Below are 21,522 nucleotides of genomic sequence, written 5' to 3' on the forward strand. Positions count from 1 at the left end.
GACTCCTCATCCCTTAACAACCACAACTTGGCTGACACTTGGAAAGCTATTGCGTCAAAATCTTTCAATAACTGGTACTCTTGGAATACCATCCTACCGTTTTGTATGTGAATTATTTGGCTCAATAGAAATCATAACCTGCTCAACAAAAGAGATGAAAATATCTCTATTAAACAAACTATAGCCCAGGCCAACAAATATGCCCTTGCTATTGTGAACCATACTAGGCCTCTAAAACCTAACACCATCATCTACCTTAAATGGGAACCAACTAACCAGGGTTCCTACAAACTCAACACGGACGCGAGTGTTAGGATCCAGCCTGGGCAAGGTAGAGTTGGGGGTGTGTTTAGAGACCATAAAGGTAATTGGATCCTGGGCTTCATAAGAGACCTCCCACATATGGATGTTCAGCAAGCTGAACTCCTAGCAATCCTGGAAGGACTCAAGATTGCCCACTCCAATAACTTAACCCCTTTGGAAATCAACTCTGATTTTATAACTGCAATTTAAATGTTATGCACTAACCACCTTGGCTACTGCAATGTTATTTCGGAATGCAGGGATTGAACAACCCAACACTGAAACACACTTACAGGAAGCAGAACAAAGTTGTTGATGCACTAGCCCGATCTCAGGGAGGGGTAGCAGTTTTTTATCATGTTCAAATTTTGACGATTCCACCTTCATATGCTCAGGACCTACTTGAAGCAGACAAGCTAGGGATCGTCTTTCCCAGAAAGGTTGCTCATGTTCTTGTAACAAATACTAATATTGATACTCAACACTCGGTTTTACGGGATTCAATTGACCCCTACAACCCACCCTGTATTAACTATACTTAACTCCTAAGTTATGTCCCTATTACAAAAAAAACAAAACAATAAACCATGCTAAATTTTTGTTTTTTTCCTATCCTCACTGTACTTTTCTTTCATGGACAATTCTCTCACTTTTGTCTCTTCTCTAAATTTTCTTCGTCGAAAAATATGTAAAATAATTTGTTTTATTTTTCTTTGATTTTTATTTTTTCTTTGATTTTTTCTTCTAAAATTTTTCTCGACCTTTATTTTTATTTAATCTTTTTTTATCAACCTTTATTTTTTTCCAATTCTTTATCAACTTCTACATTTTCTTTAACTTTTATTTTTTAATTTTTTTTTTATTTTTCTTCTTTTTCAGCAAATTTGATTTTTTTTCTCTTCTTCGATTTCTTCATTCAAGTTACATCTCATGAGCAAGAGTTGACACTACCACATTATAAAGGCAAGACTTATGACTTTCAAATAACAAACTACGTTTCATGCACAAGAGTTGACACTACCATAAGTTATGTTTCATGGGCAAGAGTTGGCCCTACCACATTGTATTTTGATTTATGAGATGTTCTCCAAGACTTTTAAACAAGTAGTTATGTTTCATGGACAAAAGTTGATACTATCACATTGTGTTTTGATTTATGAGATGTTTTATACTCTTACCTTAGAGGCAAGACTTAACTCAAGGACTTTCAAACAACAAATTATACCCTACGGGCAAGAGTTGACTCGATTATGTTATGTTTTCATTGATGAGATGTTTTACAACTATTGCCCTATAGACAAGACTTAGCTCAAGGACTTTCAATCTATAAATTGTGCTCCATAGGCAAGAGTTAACACTACCACGTTATGTCTTTATTTATGAGATGTTCTACAACTATTACCTTAGAGGTGAGACTTAGCTCAAAGACTTTCAAACTACAAACTGTGCTCCACGGGCAAGAGTTGACTCTACTACATTATGTTGTCATTTATGAGATGTTTTACAACTATTGCCTTAATGGCAAGACTTAGCTCAAGGACTTTTAAACTACAAATTATGCCCCACTGAAAAGAGTTGACTCTACCGCGATATATTTTCATTTATGAGATGTTCTATAACTATAGCCTTAGAAGCAAGACTTAAACACTTTCAAACTACAAATTATGCCCCCACGGGTAAGAGTTGACACTACCACGTTATGTCTTTATTTATGAGATGTTCTACAACTCTTGCCTTAGAGGCAAAACTTAGCTCAAAGACTTTCAGACAAAAAATAATGCCCCACTAACAAGAGTTAACTCTACCACGTTATATTTTCATTTGTGAGATGTTCTACAACTATTTTCTTAGAGGCAAGACTTAACCCACAGACTTTTAAACTACAAATTATTTCCCATGGACAAGGGTTGAATCTACCACGTTATGTTTTTATTTATAATATGTTCTACAACTAGTACCTTAGAGGCAAACTTAATTAGCTCAAGAACTTTCAAACTATAAATTGTGCTCCACAGGCAAGAGTTGACTCTATCGCGTTATGTTTTCATTTATGAGATGTTCTACAACTATTGCCTTAGAGGCAAGACTTAGCTCAAGGACTTTCAAACTACAAATTATGCCATACGGGCAAGAGTTGACACTACCACATTATGTTTTCATTTATGAGATGTTCTACAACTCTTGCCTTAGAGGCAAGACTTAGCTCAAAGACTTTCAAACTATAAATTATGCCCCACGGACAAGAGTTGACACTATCACGTTATGTCTTTATTTATAAGATATTCTACAACTATTGCCTTAGAGGCAAGATTTACCTCAAGGACTTTCAAATAATAAATTCTGCCCTACAGATAAGAGTTGACGCTACCACGTTATGTCTTTATTTATAAGATATTCCACAACTCTCGCATTAGAGACGCGACTTATCTTAAGAATTTTCAAAGAACTTCGTAACAACAATTTACGCTCTTAAATTTGCTTTGACGTCAAAGAAGATCCTTTTGCGGATTATCCAATTTTTTACTTATTAGTAAAATATAATAGAAGTTGAGAAAAAAGAAAAAAATGATCAAATAAAATAGAGAAATAAAAAAAAGATTCAGAAAAAAAAAGGAAAGAAAAAACTAAAGATTAAGAAAAAGTGAAGAACTAAGAAAATTAGGAAAAATAAAAATAAAGTTTGAGAAAAATGAGGGAAAAAAAAACAATCAAACAAAATAGAGAAATAAACAAAGAGATTGAGGAAAAAAAGGCAAGAAAAAAATAAAGATTAAGAAAAAAGTGAAGAATTTAAAAATTGAGAATATTAAAAATGAGAGAAAAAAATTAAAAAAAAATTGAAAAAAATGAGGGAAAAAAAGAGAATTGATAACTCCCCAAAAAATAAAGGTTAAAGACAAATGAATTTAAAAAGAAATAAAAAGAAATAGGTAATGCTTGAGAAAAAAGAATAAAGAGAAAAAAATAAAGGTTGAGACAAATGAATTAAAACATGAAAATAAAATTAAAGAAAAAATAAAATGTGAAAGCAATAAAAAATAGAATAATAAAATTAAAGTAAAAAATAAAAAAGTGAAAATAATAAAAAATAAAATTTGAGAGACAAATGAGTATGAAAAGCTTAAAAATATATTTGAGGTATAGAGGGACAAAATAGTACTTGTACTATATTTAAAAGTAAGTAAAATTATTCTTTAAAGTCATTTTTTATTGGGGTCAAATATCCAAAGTCACCCATATTTGGGTCTGTGACATGTAATTTCTTGGTCCTATTTCACGAAACTCAATTAGGCCCATTCTATCAGCCCATCAACTCAATTTAGGCCCAGTTCATCAGCCCATTAACAATTTAGGCCCAGTCCATCAGCCCATCAACCCATGACCCGACCCGCTTTCCCAAGACCGTTAACTATGCGGAATTTCGGTATTTTTCCATTTTGTTTTTGTTTTTAACTACACACTTTTCTCTCTCTTCCTCGCTCTCCTGTGTCCATATATCTATTTGTTTTTTTCTCTCTCTAGGGTTTTATTAACTCATAAGAACTTCAATCAAAATTCTCAAATGCTAAACTCACTGGATTCCAATTTCAGATCTTCCAAATTAGTTTAAATTCACATATTCGGTAGCTCATAATTATCAATTTGGTATGCATTTATTAGTGTTGTGCGTAAATTTGTGTTTAATTTATGGGCATGTCGTTACTGTCGATTTTGTTTGTTTTTGATAACCGTGCTGCTCGGGCAAGCTTACGTGCACCTCGACTAAATCCACGGATACTTGCTTTCTATGCTTATGAATTTGGGATTGAGATGCAGTTGATTTATTGATTGAATTTAAGTAAGACTCGTTGTGGAAAGTTTGAATTTCTTGTTACGGTTTTGTGTATTACCGAAATATCGTTAACTGGAAGCATGGAAAAAGAATTCCTTGATACTATGAAGTGAAGTGTCTTTTAAGTGTGTAATGAGGAATAGATTGGGTCTCGAGTCAAGTTGGTGTTTTAAGTGTGTAATATTAGTATTTGTTTTTGATAAACGTGGTGTGCAGGCCAGTTTGTGAGCACATTAGCTTATACCACCAACTATATGTACTAGGTAAGGCTAGGATGGATCGAATGAAATCACCTAGTGTTTTTGTCTCTGTTGGGATTTGAACCTGAGCCCTCGTGGTTCTCAACCATTTCATTGACTCCCTTTGGGTGCTTAAGTGTGATATTCTTTTGGAGTTGTTTCTTGTTGATGATTTTTTTTAATTTTCTTTTTTGGGGTTGTGGGGTTGGGGTTGGTCCTACGGTCTTCCTAGTTAGAGATTAAGATAAAAATTGTCACGGAAAGTGTATAGCAGTCTAGATAGTGTTAATAGGCTTTGCTGGGGAAAAAGAAGGCCTGAGTAGGGGATGACCTTGATAAAATTTTCACTCTTATAAATTGAAAAGAGGGGAGGGGGTGGGGGGCAGACTATCGCTTTGAGGTCCAATTCCTTGAATTTTGACGTGTAGTATCAATGCTGAAATTAGTTTATTACCTTCTCAATTTTTTGCATTGACTTCTTCTTTCTTCTCTTCCCCTTGTTTTTTTTTTTTCATTTCTATATATGCCTGCAAGGTCAGAGAAATTTGTGCTTTCCCTTTTTCGACTTGAATTGTATTTCTTGAATCTTTGAATTGTTACAAAGTTGCATTTTGTGTTTGAAGGGGCTGCTATGGATGAGTTAATTTGGTGATCAGCACGTGGAACTCTTGGATCGGGTGGGATTGTGCACTTCAGATTTCTTAATTTTATTGGTAGCTAGCTGTTTGAGATGTATGGTCAGGGTAATTATGCAACTCAGAGTGGTCAAAATGCTAATGCGTCTAGACCTCAATTGCAGCAGTGGCCTCATGTCCCCCCCCCTCCTGCTCCTGCTGCTCAGGCCTCACGTCCACCTATGTTGCCACATGGTCATCCACCAGGACCACCCCAAGTTGGACAGCGTGTCCCTCCTGCATATCAGCATGCCCATCCCGGTGTACGCCATCCTTGTTCCCCTTTTCCAGTTCCAACAAGTGGCAGCAATTCTAGTCAGTTTTATCCACTGCCTCCTCCTCCTCCTCCTCCGCCACCACCATCTGCACAAGTTCATGGAAGCGCCTCAATTTTGCAATCTCACCAAGTCCCTGTGCAGCATTCCCAGTGGAATCCCAGTATGCAGCAGGTTCCATCTACAATAGCTTCAGGTGCTCCTAGAATTCTTCCACCACCTCCACCATTAGGTCAAATGCCTTTCCGAGGTGCAATTCATCAGCCATCACCAGACAATATGCAAGTTTTTCTTCATAATCTTCCTCCTCCACCACCACCACCACCACCTAATATGCAGAACCCTAGTTTTTTCTCACCTTCCCCATTTGACCCCTCCATGCATTCGAGAAACCATGATTCCCATGTACAATCTGCTGTTCCTGGTACGCAGCCACCTTTGCCGCCTTCACCTCCTGGGGATCCACCTCTTCCACCATCTTCACCACCTCTCATATCTACCACTGCAAATGCTAATGGTGCTGGTGCTAAAGACGAGGAGGCGTTTGAGCATGATGGAGGGATTGCTTACAGAGAAGGTTCACCAGTGAATAGGCATTTAGCCTCGGATCTTCCATCTCCTCCTCCTAGGCCTGTATCAGCAGCATTTCCAGGAGAAGGTCCATCAGTTCAACTTATTAATTCCCATGTACAACCTGCAGCTCCGTCTCATTCTGCTGCTGATTCTGATATGGAGATGGAAGGTTAGTATAATTATATTCTGTTTGTATGCATCAAGTGTCGATTTTCTTTTTCTTGGTGATATTTTTTGCTATTGTATCCCAATATGGTTCTAGTTTGGCCCATTATAAAGGTCATGAGAATAGTAACAAATGTGAGTTGTCGAGTATTTGTTGACGAAAACGTGGCCACATATTGTCTTTTCCCTATTGAAGACTAGAAATAGATAGGTCATTGGTAGCTTTTTCCGGATACATACAATGTATTTACAACTTTCCAAGTGTATAGTATTTCAGGAGAGACCAAACTGACAAACATTTTGGAGAAGTCAACATTTTATAGCAAGCATTTTAGCATATGTTCCCTTTGGAAAATGATCATTGCTTCTACCTATTATTGGAACTCTTCATTTGGGTAAGGTTTTCTTCAGTCTTATTTTCTTTTGTGCAAGTCTAGATCCCCAAACTACATGGACCTTCGCTTATATTTGAAAGACAAACAGTCGACACCAATCAACTGCAATGGGCCAGATGAAAGGGAGATCCAATCAATTGCTATTAGTCGCCTCTAATGTCATCTCCCATGCTTAGTATAACTGGGGAAAAGTAAAAACACGGAGGTTTAAGAGGACTCCTTACTAGAACGCCACATGCAGCAGCTGAAGGAGTCCTAACTGTGGTTCTGATATGTATTTAGAAAAAGAAAGAGAAGCGAGATTCTTGCTATTTCAGTTAATGAATGTGACGTGATTGATTTACACTTTTGAAGTTCTTGATTGTGTTATCAAGTAGTTTATCAAGCTCAACTTCGCACTTGCCACTTTAATATATGCTTGTTTCCTTTGCAACCTGGTCACTGAATCCTTTGTGTTTCCTTATTGTTTCATTTTTCCTGATTGATGAGTGTGAATTATAGTCTATGGTTGAAACTCTGAAACTATCATGCTTCTCTGTTGAATTGTCAGATGATATCACCCAGCTGGATGAAGATCAACAGATCCATCCTTTGGGGGCTGAGAAGCAGTTAAAGGATAGCTTAACTCAAGATATACTACATCGAAATTCATCGTGCTGTGGACCTGTGGAGCCAGAGAAACAAATACAAGGTGCAAACTGCCAATGCAAATAAAGGATTAAACTGAAACTTCTGTGCAAGTGACTCATGTTAAAATAGCTATAATATCTATAGTTCAAATATGTAAGGAAGCTACCATAAATGTGAAATTACCTTCAGTTGATAGTAGATGAAGGCACCCCTGAAACATTTAATTGTTTATACTAGTAATTATGCTATAGTAGCTTTATTTTTCGTTTTGCGTTTAACGACATTTTGATATGATAGCTGGTCCTAAGTCATGTAAAGGTGTGAGGTTGCAGTATGATGGAGGCTAGCTGATAGATAGTTTAATTATAATGAATCCTCTTAACAATTGATTAAAATGAGCCTAAATAGTGCGTAATGAATGCGTAGATTCGTACATCCAACCCATCTAACTTGGATTGAGGGTAATTCTTGATTGATTGGCTGATAAGTTGTTAGCTTTTGACTTTGATATTTTAAATTTGTCCAAAAATATAAAAGGGATTTTGACTTTGATGCAAAGTTTCCTCCTTTATGTTTGTATCCTCTTACATGTTCAGTGTCTGCAGATTCTCCATATCGCTCTCCTTCAAGTTTTCAGGGACCATCTTCTGAGACCACTGGTTTACACAGGGATAATGAACCCTTCTTGGACGATCATGTGCAGACATCAGCTTCACTAGAGAAAAAATTGAGCCATCCTAGTGAATCACCCACTGACAAGGAGGTTGATCTTGAAAATGTTCACAGTCAGCTCATGGAAGCTGCCAGCCCTTTTAGGCTAATTCAAGGCTATGCTTCGGATGACAGTTTAGACAATGCTAGTGAGAATTGTCTTGAAAATCTTGGCCGTTTTATGGTTCCTCCACCCAGTGATGCTGTTGCTATAACTGCCAAGACTGATACTGGGAAATCACCAGTATCTTCAGTTAAACCTTCAAATTTTGTTGCCAAAGATGGCCAAGAATCTTTTGGTGCTTTAAATGTTGAGGATTCCATTGATTATGATAATGGAAATAGATTATCCTTGAAGAGTGAAATCACTGCTCCTGAAGGACCTCAATCGGAAAATGTTTTCGGCATTAATGATAATGACAGTTTTGAGTTGCTTAGGAAAGATGCTAAGGATAAATCTCCTACCCGGAAGGTTGATGAGTTTGGGAGACTGGTTAGGGAGGGGGTCAGTGACAGTGATTCTGATGATTCACGAAGGTATAAGCAGAGACATGGAAAAAGAGGAAGAAGCCGGAGCAGAAGCCGCTCTCCATATGATAGGAGGAGGAGGAATAGTCCACGTAAGAGAAAGGACAGGCGGGATCGATCTCGAAGGTACTCATTTTAATTTGCTTTTTTTCTATGTTTCTGAACGATATCTCTTCTGTTGATTTGATTTCTACTGTAGTTATGGATGACTTAAAGTTGTCAGTGCTTAAACTTTACAGCATCTCTCCAAAGAGATACAGAAGTAGAAGCAAGTCACCTTCTAGGCATGGTTCAACTTCTGGTGGTGACAAAATTAGAAGGGACAGAGATGGTTATCCTCAACAATGTTTTAACTTCCTTCGAGGCAGGTGTTACCATGGAGCATCGTGTCGATATTTCCATGATGAGCTTGATAAGAGTGGTAGATCGAGATCTTACAGGAGCAAACATCAGCAACGAGATCTTCCAGTCAGTTCAAAGGATTCTGATATGCACGATTCAAAGGATTCTCATACACATGAAAAGGTTGCGACTACACTAAAGAAATCGGTTCACAATCATGATAGATCCAAAAGTCAGGATATTCCTGATATGAAAGAACCTGAACCTACTACTCAGCTATATGGAAAGGAAAATCAAATGGGACCTGCTGACAGTCCAGTAATTGTTGCTGAAGTGGAGAAGCTTCCTGGTGATGCTGCTGGGGGCATGCCTTCTTCAATTGGAACAGTGGGGATTCATCAGTCTGAAGATCGTGTCTCTGATCAGATGCTCCTAAATGCAGATGAGAAACCTAAAGAGAAATGTGATTCGTCTGTTTTGGAGTTATCATCTGTCCAGACATCATTCATGGTCCCACCAGCCCAGCTTCCTCAGTTTGTCTCTGCTAAGGAGTCGCGCCCATCAGATGTTCTCCAGACAGTACCTTTGTCAGCTTCCTTTCCTTCACTTCCTCAGGCTTCTAGTACTGCATTTGCTCAGCAGATTCCCAGAGATCACAACTTGCCCCCACCCCCACCCCCACCCCCACCTTTTAATTCTGCATATATGGGAATTGCTCCTCCATATCAAACTCCATTTCCTCAACAACCGTCTCCATTTGCTGTACCTCTGAGTTCCTCTTGGAATTCTCTTCCACCACGCCCAGCACAGTCACAGGCACCACACACTCAATTTGTGAATGACTCCTCTGGAAATGTCGCTGGTGGACAACATAGTGTTCCTCGGGTACATTTTCAACCAAATTTAGCAGTTCCAAGGAATGACTTCTATGCAGGCACATCAGCTGATATTCCTCAAGTTGGTGAACATCATGCCTATGTGCGTACTCAACCTATCTATTCTAGGGGGTCACCGAATAGACCACCAGCTTTCATCGGTGAATCTCTAGCTCTTGGTGAAATTCGTGGTCTATCTTCTAAGAATTACCCTTACATGCAACAACATTCTGGCCCTCAGACAGCTGGTATTTCTCGACATCTTGTTGAACCTGGAGTTAGTTCCTCTGTGTCAAGGTACACATCTGATTTGTTAGACCAGAATCAAGCTCCTCGGTTGCCTGATTTTGGTGGATCCAGATTTTCAAGTCATTTCAACCCTTATGCATCAACATTTGACCAGCCACTAACGACGAAATTCAGTTCGGATCCTTTAACACATGGAAGAGATATGCTCCCTAGTAGTAAATACAGTGCATTTAGTTTGAGCAATATGCCAATTGATGGCCATCCTGCAGAAAGTCTTGCTTCACGAAATATTACCCCACCATCTGCACGTACAGCTGAAGGAATGTTCCCCCGGCCAGGTGGTAACCAGTATGATCCACTTTATGACAGCATAGAGCCATCTACTAACTTACTTAAGAAATCTGATCCTGGTCAAAAGCATGAAGTAACTGATGACTCGGGTGCTATGTTAAGGCTCAGTGGATCCAATGAACCACTGGATGTGGAAGTACACAAGACACAGAAAAGAGGTGGAGTTATTGCATTCACCGCATCTGCAGAAAATGATGAATTTGGCGAGACAGCTGAGGCAGAGGTGGGTGCTGTTGAGAATGGAAGCCCTAGCGATTCCAGTGATGAGGAAGATATTCCTGCAGGAGAGATAGAGATTGAACAGGTGAAGCCATCAGGGGATAAAAAGAAAAGCAAGGATTCCAGATCTATGAAGCTATTCAAGAGTTCAGTTGCTAATTTTGTGAAGGAGCTGTTAAAACCATCATGGCGCCAAGGTAACATGAGCAAGGAGGTTTTCAAGACAATAGTCAAGAAAACTGTAGATAAGGTCTCTGGAGCTATGAAAAGCCACCAAATACCCAAGTCTAAGACAAAAATCGACCATTACATTGACTCATCACAGAGGAAATTAACAAAATTAGTCATGGTATGGCCTCTTCTTATCTATGATGTTTTACAAAACGCTTCTATGAGATCAACTTGTGATGTATTTTTTTTTTCTTAGTATCTGCTGCTATATCTTAGTTTTTTCCAAGGGTTTTAATCAAGTTTACATCTTGTAAACATTTTTAGCTTGATTAAACTAGTCATGGTAACCTGCCCAATTGGTCAATCCTACCAAGTTAAAACAGGTTGGGTTATGATCTGTTGATTGACTTGACCAACAGGTTGAATCCAAAATGACCCACCAAACAAATCAGTCAAAACGGCTCAACATGGTGTAGCCACGTGTCAAAATACAACCCTAACCAAAACATACATAGTCAAATTGGGAGATTGAAATAATGTACATTTGGAAGATCTTAAGCTTCTAACTTCTTAGAAAATGTGTTAGCTTTCCCATTGTTTATAAGAAATATTTAAAAGAGATGGAAAGTTAGGTGTATTGGTTATATCACTCATATTGACCCATCTAGGCCCTAGCAGACTTTGTGTGATCTGATCCACTTTTAACCAACCCACTCATTTGCCACCTACTAGTATGGCCTCTTCTTATCTATACTGTTTGACGACAACCCTCTTATGTGGTCTACTGGTGGTGTTTAAGTTTGCTTATTAGGATTGAGTTAGGTTTATGCCTACTGAACATTTTTAGCTCGTCTATCATTAATTTGGATAATTGAGTTTATGCTGAAGTGGATTTGCCGGGCATACTTATGCAATTTCTGTAAGTAGGTGAGGGTGGTTGTGAATGATTAATCAGTAGTAAGGCATCCTAAAGCGAAACAGGTGTAAAACACTAGAACAAATGTAATCCTTATCTAAATCACTCAGATCAGTTCCTAAGCCACTCCTCCAACCAACCAGTGGCTCTTTCGCTTCCTCATCTGGGCACCTACTTGCGATGGTTCCATGTTTGTTACTCAGTTTTATGACACCTATAGTAGATCACTTGCTGGGTTGCTGTGAATGATTAATTAGTAGTAAAACATCCTAAAATTGAAACAACGGTAAAACTCTAGAATAAATGTAATCCTTATCTAATCACTCTGATCAGCATTACTTCTCCAAAGTCATTCCTCTGACCAACGAGTTGTTCTTTGCTCTTCCTCCTTTGGGAGTTGTTTCGGTGGAGGACAAGATGCGAGAAGTGAGGTTACGTTGGTTCGGGCGCGTGACGAGGAGGGGCTCGGATGCTCTAGTGCGGAGGTGTGAGACACTAGCTATGGATGGTTTTAAGCGGGGTAGAGGTAGACCGAGGAAATATTAGAGGGAGGTGATTAGGCATGATATGGAGCAGTTACAACTTACGGAGGACATGACCCTTGATAGGAAAGTGTGAAGGATGAGGATTAGGGTAGAGGGTTAGGGTGTGGGAGTGCGTCGGTAACAGTAAGGGAGCATTCTTTTGTGCTGTAGTTTCTTATTTGTGGTGCTGTGTGATGTCTATGATTTCGGTTAGATAGTTCTTAGTATTATCTTGTGGTTGTAGTATTATCTTGTTGCTAGCGGTGTTAGTTTATTTTGCATACCGTACTAGTTTATATGCACTTATCTTTTGTGTTTGTTATACTATTATCGGTTCTAAGCCGAGGGTCTTATCGGAAACAACCTCTCTACTTCACCTGCGGTGCGGTAGTGGTATGGTCTGCGTACACTCTACCCTCTCCAGACCCCACTAGGAATACACTGGGTATGTTGTTGTTAAGTCTCTAAATTGTTCAACGTTCATCTGGAGACTACATGATATCCCTTTATTCGATGTTTTCTTTTTTGGTGAATGGTAGCATTCCTTTATTCAATGGTTTCCTTTGAATGGATTCTGACATCCCATTGTAAAGAGTTGAATATGCGGTAAACCCCCCTAGGTACGCGCATTAGCTCAGTTGTGGCCTTGTTTGTTTTGAGACTTCTAATCTTTTCATCTGACATCTCCAACATCATTCGCTCCATGTTCTGAAGCTTACAATTCTCATAATCTAGTGACTTAGTATGTAACCTTGGTTGTGTAGGGATGCTCTAATTAGAAGACATTATGCAAATTCAATACCCATGTTACTAACTGTTTTATTTTCCAGGGTTATGTTGATAAGTACGTCAAGGCTTAACTGTCTATTCGTTGGCTGTCCCAGTTGGCAACAACAGTTATTTCCATGTATCGTCACTGTGGATGCTACTGTGACTGCATGCAACGGCTTATGCTCTGAAACAAAGTCTTCCTTGACAAGCAGTGATAGTTGCTTAGCTGCTTTTTGGGATAAAAGCTTATACGCACGACTGCCCCGAGACATTACCTGCAAATATTGATAAACATGGTATTTAGGACAACTCTTTGGAGATAGAATGGTATGTAGTGCTGTGTCTGTACAACCAACATCTACAATTGAACACCAAAGTGTTGAGGCCTGTGAGAAGCATACTATCTCTGCAGATAAAAGTATGAGACACAGCAGCATATTGAGAAGGGCAAAATGTATGTAGTAAATTTTTGGTTTAGTTTTGTTTCTTCTTAAAAGCTGCATTGTTTAATGGGTGTTGTGTATATGAGTGAATATTAATAGCAAGCTTGTTATAAAATTTCACTGCGTTATTGATATTCCCAGAGAATTGGCCTTTCAACTGCATTAGTGAAAAAATTAGAAAGTCATATAGGTACATCATATAAAGCTGCCAGGCTTTTTGATCATAAGATTTGGAAGCCTGATTTACATTGACGATTTTAAATCAGTATTTGATTGTATTACATAAGTATATTGTTTTTTTTTCCTTTTTATTATCAACGCTTCATTTTTGTCTATAATATTTTTTCACTTATCCAATATTTCACTTGGCAAATCTCTCGGGGACCAATAAATAGAATGATACTTTTAATATATTATTTTTTGAATATAATAAATTTAATATTTTGGATATTGATTATCCTATAATAAAGGTAGATAAACTGTTTTTAATAGAACCTTGACTCACGAAAAACATGATCCAAATTAGTCTAGAAAAGAATAAATTGAAAAGAAAACATATGATCGAAATTAGTCTAGAAAAGAATAAATTGAAAAGAAAGCATAAGACTGTGATTCATAATAATAATAAAATAATATGATAATTGATGTATGAAAAACAACAATTAATAACACAAATTGAAGGATAAGACGCTACAACATTACTAAAGTTATGATTATAGTTAATACTAATAAATACTACTAGTATAAATTAGGAATTAAGTCATAAATTGCTTTTTTTTTTCCTTTTTTTTTTCACATAAGACAAGTGAAAGTGAATATGTATTTCTAGTACAGAAGAGGAGAGTACGAGTACGCACGTGTGATAATGCTTAGTTTGGTACAATCAAATTTTCCAGAATTTTTGCTTTTTTACACAGATAACAAAAAAAGGAAATATTAGCACAAATGGATAAAAGATTGGACGAAACGGAAGTTAGAAGGATCCGAATCCCTCATATATTTATTTCCAATGGTGGGTCGGGTCGGGTCGGGTCTCTTAAATCTTAAAATCCCCACCATATTCATACCCGCTTTCTCTGGTCCTTGCACTTATTATTCAGAAATGACTCAAATTCCCATTTTCACTTCTCTCCAAACCTTCATCATCAACATATTCATACTAGGTATCTTTCATATTCTTCAAAATATACTTTCAAAATTAATTTTCTTATGCATATTATGGTTGAGTATTTCCATTATTCTATTTTGTGTTGACCAAATTGTTTGTTAGTACTGTGAATTTTGGGGAATGTGAACAGTTTTTGAGTACTCCTTCGTGTTTTAATTTGTTTGTCTGGTACGTGACACGGAGTTTGAGGAAGTAAAAGACACGTATTTTATGGTAGTGTACTTGTTCTTGTCTATATATGTATGTACTAAACGAATCAGTATATTACAGACTCGTGGCTTTATATATACTTGAACATGTGACCAATCTACAATCGACCAGATGGTCGAGGAATGTTTTAGACCACAAATTTCAAAAGTCTTGCCTTTTTTGATCTTGTGCTAAGTCAAACAATGTTGCGTAAATTGTGCAAAGGGTGTAAAGCAAGATTTCTTTTTTACTGCAGTGTTTCAATATAACCTCTATCCGACAATACTTGTCTATTCTACCCATTTTATCCTTGCTGTTAAAGTACTATTTATCACTCAATGCATTTCCCAAGACATTTTATTACTCCCTCCATCCCATTTTACCCGTCCCAAATTTTCTAATTTGATGTCCCATTTTACTTGTCCTTTTTGACTTATCAAGACAAGACAATTATTTTTTTCCCATTATACCCTTAGTGTAATTGATTACTCCTTGTTATTAATATTCTTGAAAAATGTTGCAAAGAGGAGTACCATTAAGAGTGTACACAATTAAGAGGGGCAAAATGATAAAGTTACATTACCAATCATTGTTTTCTTAATAGCTGTGCCATCCCAATTTGGGACGGGCAAAATGGGACGGAGGGAGTATACTTCAAAGGGTAATATAGTAAAACTACCCCTACTATTTATTATTTCGTAACATGTGTGCCAAGTCGTTAGTGGATAACTATTGTTGGACGGAGGGAGGAAAATCTTGGGAATTTAGAAAGGAACATGTCATGTGGAAAATTAGAATTAAAGATAAAAAGGAAAGTTAGAAACAGAGGAAGTATTAAGGTTTAAGGACAATTATGAGGATAATTTGTATAAAGTTCATATATATTTAAATTAAGTTTTTCTAATTTCTAAAGTTTAGTTTTTTTTAAGTATATCTTAATGAGTATTAGTGATTATCTGTTTCTTTTTGTGTGTTGGAGTTAATGATATTTCTGTAACTAAGGTAGCCACACTCTTGACGGAGAGGGAAATTTTGTGGAAGAGTCTCTACCGGTTTCATGCTTTTGGCTTTTGTTAGGAAAATGCACAATTAAGATTCTCCTGTTTCTCTGAAAAGATTCTTCAGTTATAGACTGATATTTCTTACTGAAATTTGGTTTTGTGTCGTCACAGGACCTGCCGTTTAATTAAAGTTGTTTCATCCCTTATCGAATGAATCAGGTGCATAGCAGTAGGATTGTCGTCCAGGCATTGCCTGCACCTGGGACTCCAGACTATTGGGACCCTAAGAAGAGTAAGCGTGGTTTTTATCCGAAAAAACTGAACAGCAAAGCTATTTGTAGCAGAGGGCCTTATCGAATGAATCAGATGCATAGCAGTAGGATTGTCGTTCAGGCATTGCCTGCACCTGGGACTCCAGACTATTGGGACCCTAAGAAGAGTAAGCGTGGTACTTATCCGAAAAAACTGAACAGCAAAGGTATTTGTAGCAGAGGGCATTGTAACAATGATGTGGATGACGTCATTCCCCAGCAGTCAAAAAGAATAAGAAACAAGCAAAATAGGAGGATTGATGCTGTGTGTTTTGATAATATTGACCACGTGGTAGGAGCTCCATGTAGGATCACAAGTCAAGAAAAAAATTCGCATACATGGTCTTCCGACAATATCGTCTCAAATACACAGGTAAGAAGTTGCATTGCGGACTTGAGCGCATGGAAGGTAAAGAGAAAAAGAAGCATTGTGAACAGCAGGTCCAATTCCTTTGAAAATAATGTAATTACTTGGGAATCGGAAAGTGCTGCTTCTGTACTAGGAAAGAATAATATGGATAAAGGTAGAATTTCAGAGATGGGAGTTAACACATGCTATGAAGGAGATTTGGTGATGAGGAGTATTGACATAGGGATATGTCCACCTCAGAATACATGTGATGGGGTAGAAGAAACTAGTAGGAATAATCCCTCCCAGTCTAGTGGTACTGATCGTCATCTTGAAACTTGTAGTGATAGGTGCAGTGACATTTCTAAGGATCACGTTTTGGTTACTTCAGAATCGAAGTCTGTCTCTGAAGTTGAAAATCGGAACGAGCCAGCTGCTAATGTAGACAATAGTATGACTACTGAAAGTGGTGATTTTGTTGAGGTCAATAATGCTGCAATTGAGTTGAGGGGTTTCCAAATATACCCTAGGCTGGAAGTGCTGATAACTTATTCCAGGAAGAGGAGAAAGAATTCTAGCGCTTCTGCAAACAATTTACCATCGATCATGAAGGATGCGACCTCCTCTCTCCCAATAACAGAAAACAGAACAACCACCCCCAGCTCAGACCATTGCCAAGTGTCCATATCCTACTTCGACAGTTTGCCTGAAGAAGTCAATGACGGAGGTGGTACCTTGTTGATGGGTAGGCAACAAATGTTACTGGAGAAGGCGGGAGTTGACAGTCCATCCAGTGAAACATGGAATAAAAAGGAAGCAGCTCAGGTTGATAATCATAAAGAGACCGTCAACAGTTCAATGGCTTCTGTCAACTATGAGTCTCCAATAGACTCCAAGGCAGAAAATTATGAGCAGGAGAGGAGAACCGAGACAGACACTGTCGTGAATATGCCATATGATATTGAATTTGCTAAAGAGAGTTCACATTATGCAACACCATGTGATCTTAGGGCCTCCAATGACATTCATAGTATTGTCACAACCATTGAACCTTTAAATGGGGAAGGACTATCAACAGCTGAAGATAGTCCTTCTCAGTCAAGAACGATTGGTTTTGAAGGTGGGCGGATCCAAATCACAAATGTGGGTGTCATCCCTCCATTGGGGAGAGCGTTTAATACACGTTCCAGTAAAAAGCTTCTTGTACTTGATATCAATGGATTACTTCTTGATATTCTCCCACTTTATTATGTCCCATATAGGTTGAAACCGGATATCATTATATCAGGGAAAGCAGGTGGAGTTGGTCAAACTTTGTATTTCACTTTTGTTTGTACCTTTCCTCCTAAAAATTATTCTAACTGGGTTTTTCCATGCTGTACCAGTTTTTAGAAGGCCTTTTCATGATGATTTTCTGCAATTCTGCTTTGAGAGATTCAATGTAGGTGTATGGTCATCAAGGATAAAGTACTGTTCGAACTTTGTGTACTCACCATAGTGACTTTATCAATATCTCTACATCTGAAAATATTCAGTTGTTTAGATGTGACTCATATGATTTTATGTTCCCCATGTATGCTGTTGAAAAATTTTCAGGAGAAACATGGAGTTGGTTCTTGATTTTCTTTTGGGAGATGCCAAGCACAAGTTGCTCTTTTGTTGGGTAAGAATTTCTCGCGTCTCATTTATTTTCCTGACCTGGTGCTGGTGCTACTTGTAACTCTAGGTGTTCAGGCAGAGGATACATGTAAAGAATGTCTTGTGATGCTTGGACTTCAATATCAGTTAATAACTCCAGCAATGGCTGTGCATGGTGAAAGTTAGTTACATTTTCTGATCTGTTGGTTTGCATTACTAATGCATGTTTTTATAAATCTGGAGGTCATTGGGCACCTAGGATATAACTCCTTGGAACTAGAATCAGATCCAAGTTGTGGAAGCATGAATTAAGTTTTATATCGGTCTTGCTTGTCTAAGCGCACATAGCGTATCTCTTATCTCAAATGAGGGTTCCAAATCCATTTGTTCTTCATCATTTGACTGTATGTGGAAGCATATGTAGTCATGCCTAAACTCAGGGACCGATATCCATATGTACAACACCACCACCAACAATAATATAGTGTGATCCCACAAGTGGGGTCTAAGGAGGGTGTGGTGTCTACGAAAACCTTACCCTGCCTTGGGTAGGTAGAAAGGTTGTTTCCGATAGATCCTCGGCTCGAGTAAAGCATATCAAAGCAGGGTATTGAAACAACAAATAATACGATAACCAATGCAAAGGAAACAACAGGTAATCCATTGATAGTACGATAACAACATACCCATTGTAATCCCACGAGTGGGGTCTGGGAGGGTAGGATATACACATACTTTACCCCTACCTTTGTGTGCTAGAGAGGCTGAAAACCTTTGTGTGCTAGAGAGGCTGTTTCAGATAGACCCTTGGCTCAAAAGAAGGTATGCCATAGATAATGCTTAAAAAAATTAGTAGATATGATAATGAGATTTGATAGTTGCATTACTTTGTCATTCTGCTGATGCATGGATTTCTAATTAATGAATTCAATTCGAGTATCAAAATCTTTTCCTGCTCATTTCGGATTCAATAATGAACTGCTCTAGGATCATAATTGGTGGAGTTGATTTGGATCACATGCTTTATGATGCTTTCTCTGTGTAAACTAATAATTATTTTATTTGTGTTCAGGCTTGATGTGCCTGTTTTTTCAAGTTATCCCTTCGGGGCTCAAATTATATCACAGTGGTCACCCTCCCTTTTTATATCTGATTAAGTTCTGAGTCTTCACTTGTTGGGTGTGATGCAAACCTTTCATAATCTGAGAAAAGATAAAACAGCTAACTCTTCCGTTCCTAAAGGACAACAGGTGCTTAGGAAGTTTAGCTTCTGGATTGAAATGAGTCATCATGACTGCAACATGTGTTAATGTGTATTATTTCATAATGACACAATAACCTAGGATTACATATGGTTTCCAGTTTCCACTTCCCTCTGTTACCTCGCTGTCGCACTCTGCAAGCAGATGCTTAACTTGCACTAGTTGACTTCCTGAAACTACATGAAATCTGCTGCTTGTCTTGGGAAATTACGGTGTTACTTTTCTGCAATCTGTTGGTTTCCAAAGTAGTGGTTCGTTTTCTCTTGCATAGTTATTTTAAGACTTGGAAACCTGGTTGGATGATTATGTATGACTGAGCATATGGAAAATGTCCCTGTCCGAATTGTCAATTGTTAGTTTTCAATTTTTTTTTATTTTTTTTAATTTTTTTTTGAAGGTTGAAATTATGTAGGGGATAAAACTTGTTCTTTTCTTATTGAAAGAAAATCCTAATTTTTGTGCTTTGTTCTAAATATTCATCTAGTTTCCTATTTGCCTCTTCATTTGTCCATTCAATGTATTATAAACAAACTTGAAACTTCTTATGCAGGATCAGTCCCACTGCACTGATACAGGCTATCCTGTTGTTGGGAAAAACCGGAGCAAACCTATTATCTTGAAGAATCTTAAGAAGTTATGGGATAAGTCTGAATCGGATCTTCCGTGGGAGAGAGGTGAATATGATGAGTCAAACACACTTCTATTGGACGACTCTCCTCACAAAGCATTGTGTAATCCAGTGAGTTTTAATCCTTCCTTTTCCTGAGAAATTTACTGCAAGACTAACTTACAGTGAATTGAACTTATGTTTTCTGATTTTCAGCCAAATACAGCAATATTTCCAAACTCATACCACTTCAGAGATAAGAATGATGACTCGTTAGGTGAGTTTCCTCCCTCTATCTGTCTCTGTGTGTGCGCGTTTTCCATGGAAAAACTATCACTAGTACAGTGGTAAGGGGGAGTCATTCTGCAAAATTTGTTCTTGGACTTCTTCACCTTTCTTCATTGATAGAAACTGGTGATGGTTGGACATCACTAGTATTCCATCTATTTTCGGATGAATCATTCATATTGACACTGAACTCTCTTTTTGTGCTTTCATTTTGTACAAGTTTTTTAATTATTGTTGATAGTTCCTTGCTTTATATATCCTGGAATTCATACTTCCAGTTTTATGTTAAAATAAAGCGATTTGCATTACTTTATATGACCACTTTAACGGTTTGTGTCATTCTTGTCCGTATGGAGTAGCGACGATGTTTATGCATGATATAGGGAGTATTTGTCCAATTCATACTGTTTACGAAATTCATTTTATTTATCCACAACAGGGCCTGGTGGTGATCTGCGCGTTTATCTTGAAGGATTGTCCATGGCAGAAAACGTTCAAAAGTATGTAGAAAGTAATCCATTTGGTCAACGACCTATCACTGAAAAGAATGCATCTTGGCGTTACTATCGCAAGGTTATTGCAGCCGCTAACTATTTACAAGAACGTGCTGCTAACAAATACTCTACTTATAATTGTCGATACTGATGGAGGTCTTGATTTCTGCAAAAACCGGTGTCTTTTTGTATTATATTTGGGTCAATAGCTTTTGTATAGGGGCAACAGCCTACTACATTTCGGCCGGCACATCTAAGAACAGATATTGTTTTACTTTTTTACCTTATCCCTAACCCAAATATGTGTAGTTATTTTTGCCCCAGCTAAACTATTTGGGGAGCAAGTTGTAAATCTCAGGGCTAAGTTTTGTTGCATACTAGTACTAATCCCTGCAAACATGCATTTTTGTTATATTATGTACTTATGCTAGTCCATTTGACCATGCAGACTAATCTGTGTTCTCATGTATGCAGCAGTGAGTAATAGAAATATTCTTACTACTTTTGCTTCTTTATTCATCCAGAAAATCCTATAACATAATTGAGTACTAACGCAGAAGAATGGGTATCTACGTGCAAAACAACTCCTAACACGCTGCCAATTAGTAGAAAAATATGCGTTTTTGTAAAAATAAGTTAATTTAATTGGCGAACCGAATACCATCATCTTGAGATTATTTATCTCACTTGGGATATGGGATAAAATAATCAAAGTCTGTATGGACATACGAACAGACGGGTGCAATATTACCATTCACCAGCAAAACAATTAGCAAAAGTGGGTGAGAAGGGCCAAATTCAAGACTCGGTTGCTCACCTTCCAGTCATCACACTTGTTTTTGCTACAATCAATTGCTCCAAGGTCTTTGACATATTGGGTTGATCATGTAGAAATGAAACTTTAAACTAATGCATTACCATAGTTGCCTCCGTAGCATAGTGGTAGTGCGTTCGCTTCGTAAGCGAAAGGTCGCGAGTTCGATCCTCGCCGGGGGCTGCTTTTCTATTTTCCGAACCGTGCCTTTTAAA

General features: G+C 37.8%; 2 protein-coding genes and 1 non-coding gene across 9 annotated transcripts; all 3 read left to right on the top strand.

The window, feature by feature from the left end:
* The first annotated feature begins 3,737 nt into the window (after window positions 1-3,737).
* LOC107855401 lies at window positions 3,738-13,320 on the top strand. Of its 4 annotated transcripts, none has more exons than XM_016700407.2 (6): window positions 3,738-3,948; window positions 4,998-6,065; window positions 7,007-7,147; window positions 7,692-8,451; window positions 8,565-10,710; window positions 12,803-13,320. In XM_016700407.2, exons 2-6 carry the CDS (start codon window positions 5,105-5,107, stop codon window positions 12,830-12,832), a joined length of 4,038 nt encoding a protein of 1,345 aa, XP_016555893.2. In that variant the 5' UTR covers window positions 3,738-3,948; window positions 4,998-5,104; the 3' UTR covers window positions 12,833-13,320. The 4 variants fall into 4 exon arrangements, with proteins under 4 accessions (XP_016555893.2, XP_016555891.2, XP_016555892.2 ...); XM_016700405.2 differs by having other exon boundaries at window positions 3,739-3,948; window positions 7,683-8,451; XM_016700406.2 differs by having other exon boundaries at window positions 3,746-4,141; window positions 7,683-8,451.
* Window positions 13,321-14,065: 745 nt separating this feature from the next.
* LOC107855420 lies at window positions 14,066-20,868 on the top strand. Of its 4 annotated transcripts, XM_016700433.2 has the most exons (8): window positions 14,129-14,349; window positions 15,716-15,790; window positions 15,938-17,501; window positions 17,590-17,671; window positions 17,801-17,867; window positions 19,655-19,843; window positions 19,928-19,988; window positions 20,439-20,868. In XM_016700433.2, the coding sequence occupies exons 2-8, from the start codon at window positions 15,755-15,757 to the stop codon at window positions 20,642-20,644; spliced, it is 2,205 nt and encodes a 734-aa protein (XP_016555919.1). In that variant the 5' UTR covers window positions 14,129-14,349; window positions 15,716-15,754; the 3' UTR covers window positions 20,645-20,868. The 4 variants fall into 4 exon arrangements, with proteins under 4 accessions (XP_016555920.1, XP_016555921.1, XP_016555919.1 ...); XM_016700434.2 differs by having other exon boundaries at window positions 14,066-14,349; window positions 15,764-17,501; XM_016700432.2 differs by having other exon boundaries at window positions 14,130-14,349; window positions 15,716-17,501.
* Window positions 20,869-21,418: 550 nt separating this feature from the next.
* On the top strand, window positions 21,419-21,490 carry TRNAT-CGU. Its single transcript has one exon. It is a non-coding gene; the product is annotated as a tRNA-Thr (tRNA).
* The last annotated feature ends 32 nt before the right edge of the window (window positions 21,491-21,522 follow it).

Source organism: Capsicum annuum, chromosome 6 (genome assembly GCF_002878395.1).
Source record: "Capsicum annuum cultivar UCD-10X-F1 chromosome 6, UCD10Xv1.1, whole genome shotgun sequence".
Lineage (NCBI taxonomy): Eukaryota > Viridiplantae > Streptophyta > Magnoliopsida > Solanales > Solanaceae > Capsicum > Capsicum annuum.

Bases quoted from the DNA above. Each gene is read 5' to 3' on its own strand.
- LOC107855401 (XM_016700405.2), top strand. From the start codon at position 5,105: ATGTATGGTCAGGGTAATTATGCAACTCAGAGTGGTCAAAATGCTAAT. The intron at 7,148-7,682 runs GTGCAAACTGCC...TTACATGTTCAG, and splicing joins GCCAGAGAAACAAATACAAG to TGTCTGCAGATTCTCCATAT. The intron at 10,711-12,802 runs GTATGGCCTCTT...TTTATTTTCCAG, and splicing joins AATTAACAAAATTAGTCATG to GGTTATGTTGATAAGTACGT.
- LOC107855420 (XM_016700432.2), top strand. From the start codon at position 15,755: ATGAATCAGGTGCATAGCAGTAGGATTGTCGTCCAGGCATTGCCTGCA. The intron at 17,672-17,800 runs GTACTGTTCGAA...AAAAATTTTCAG, and splicing joins GTATGGTCATCAAGGATAAA to GAGAAACATGGAGTTGGTTC. The intron at 17,868-19,654 runs GTAAGAATTTCT...CTTCTTATGCAG, and splicing joins ACAAGTTGCTCTTTTGTTGG to GATCAGTCCCACTGCACTGA.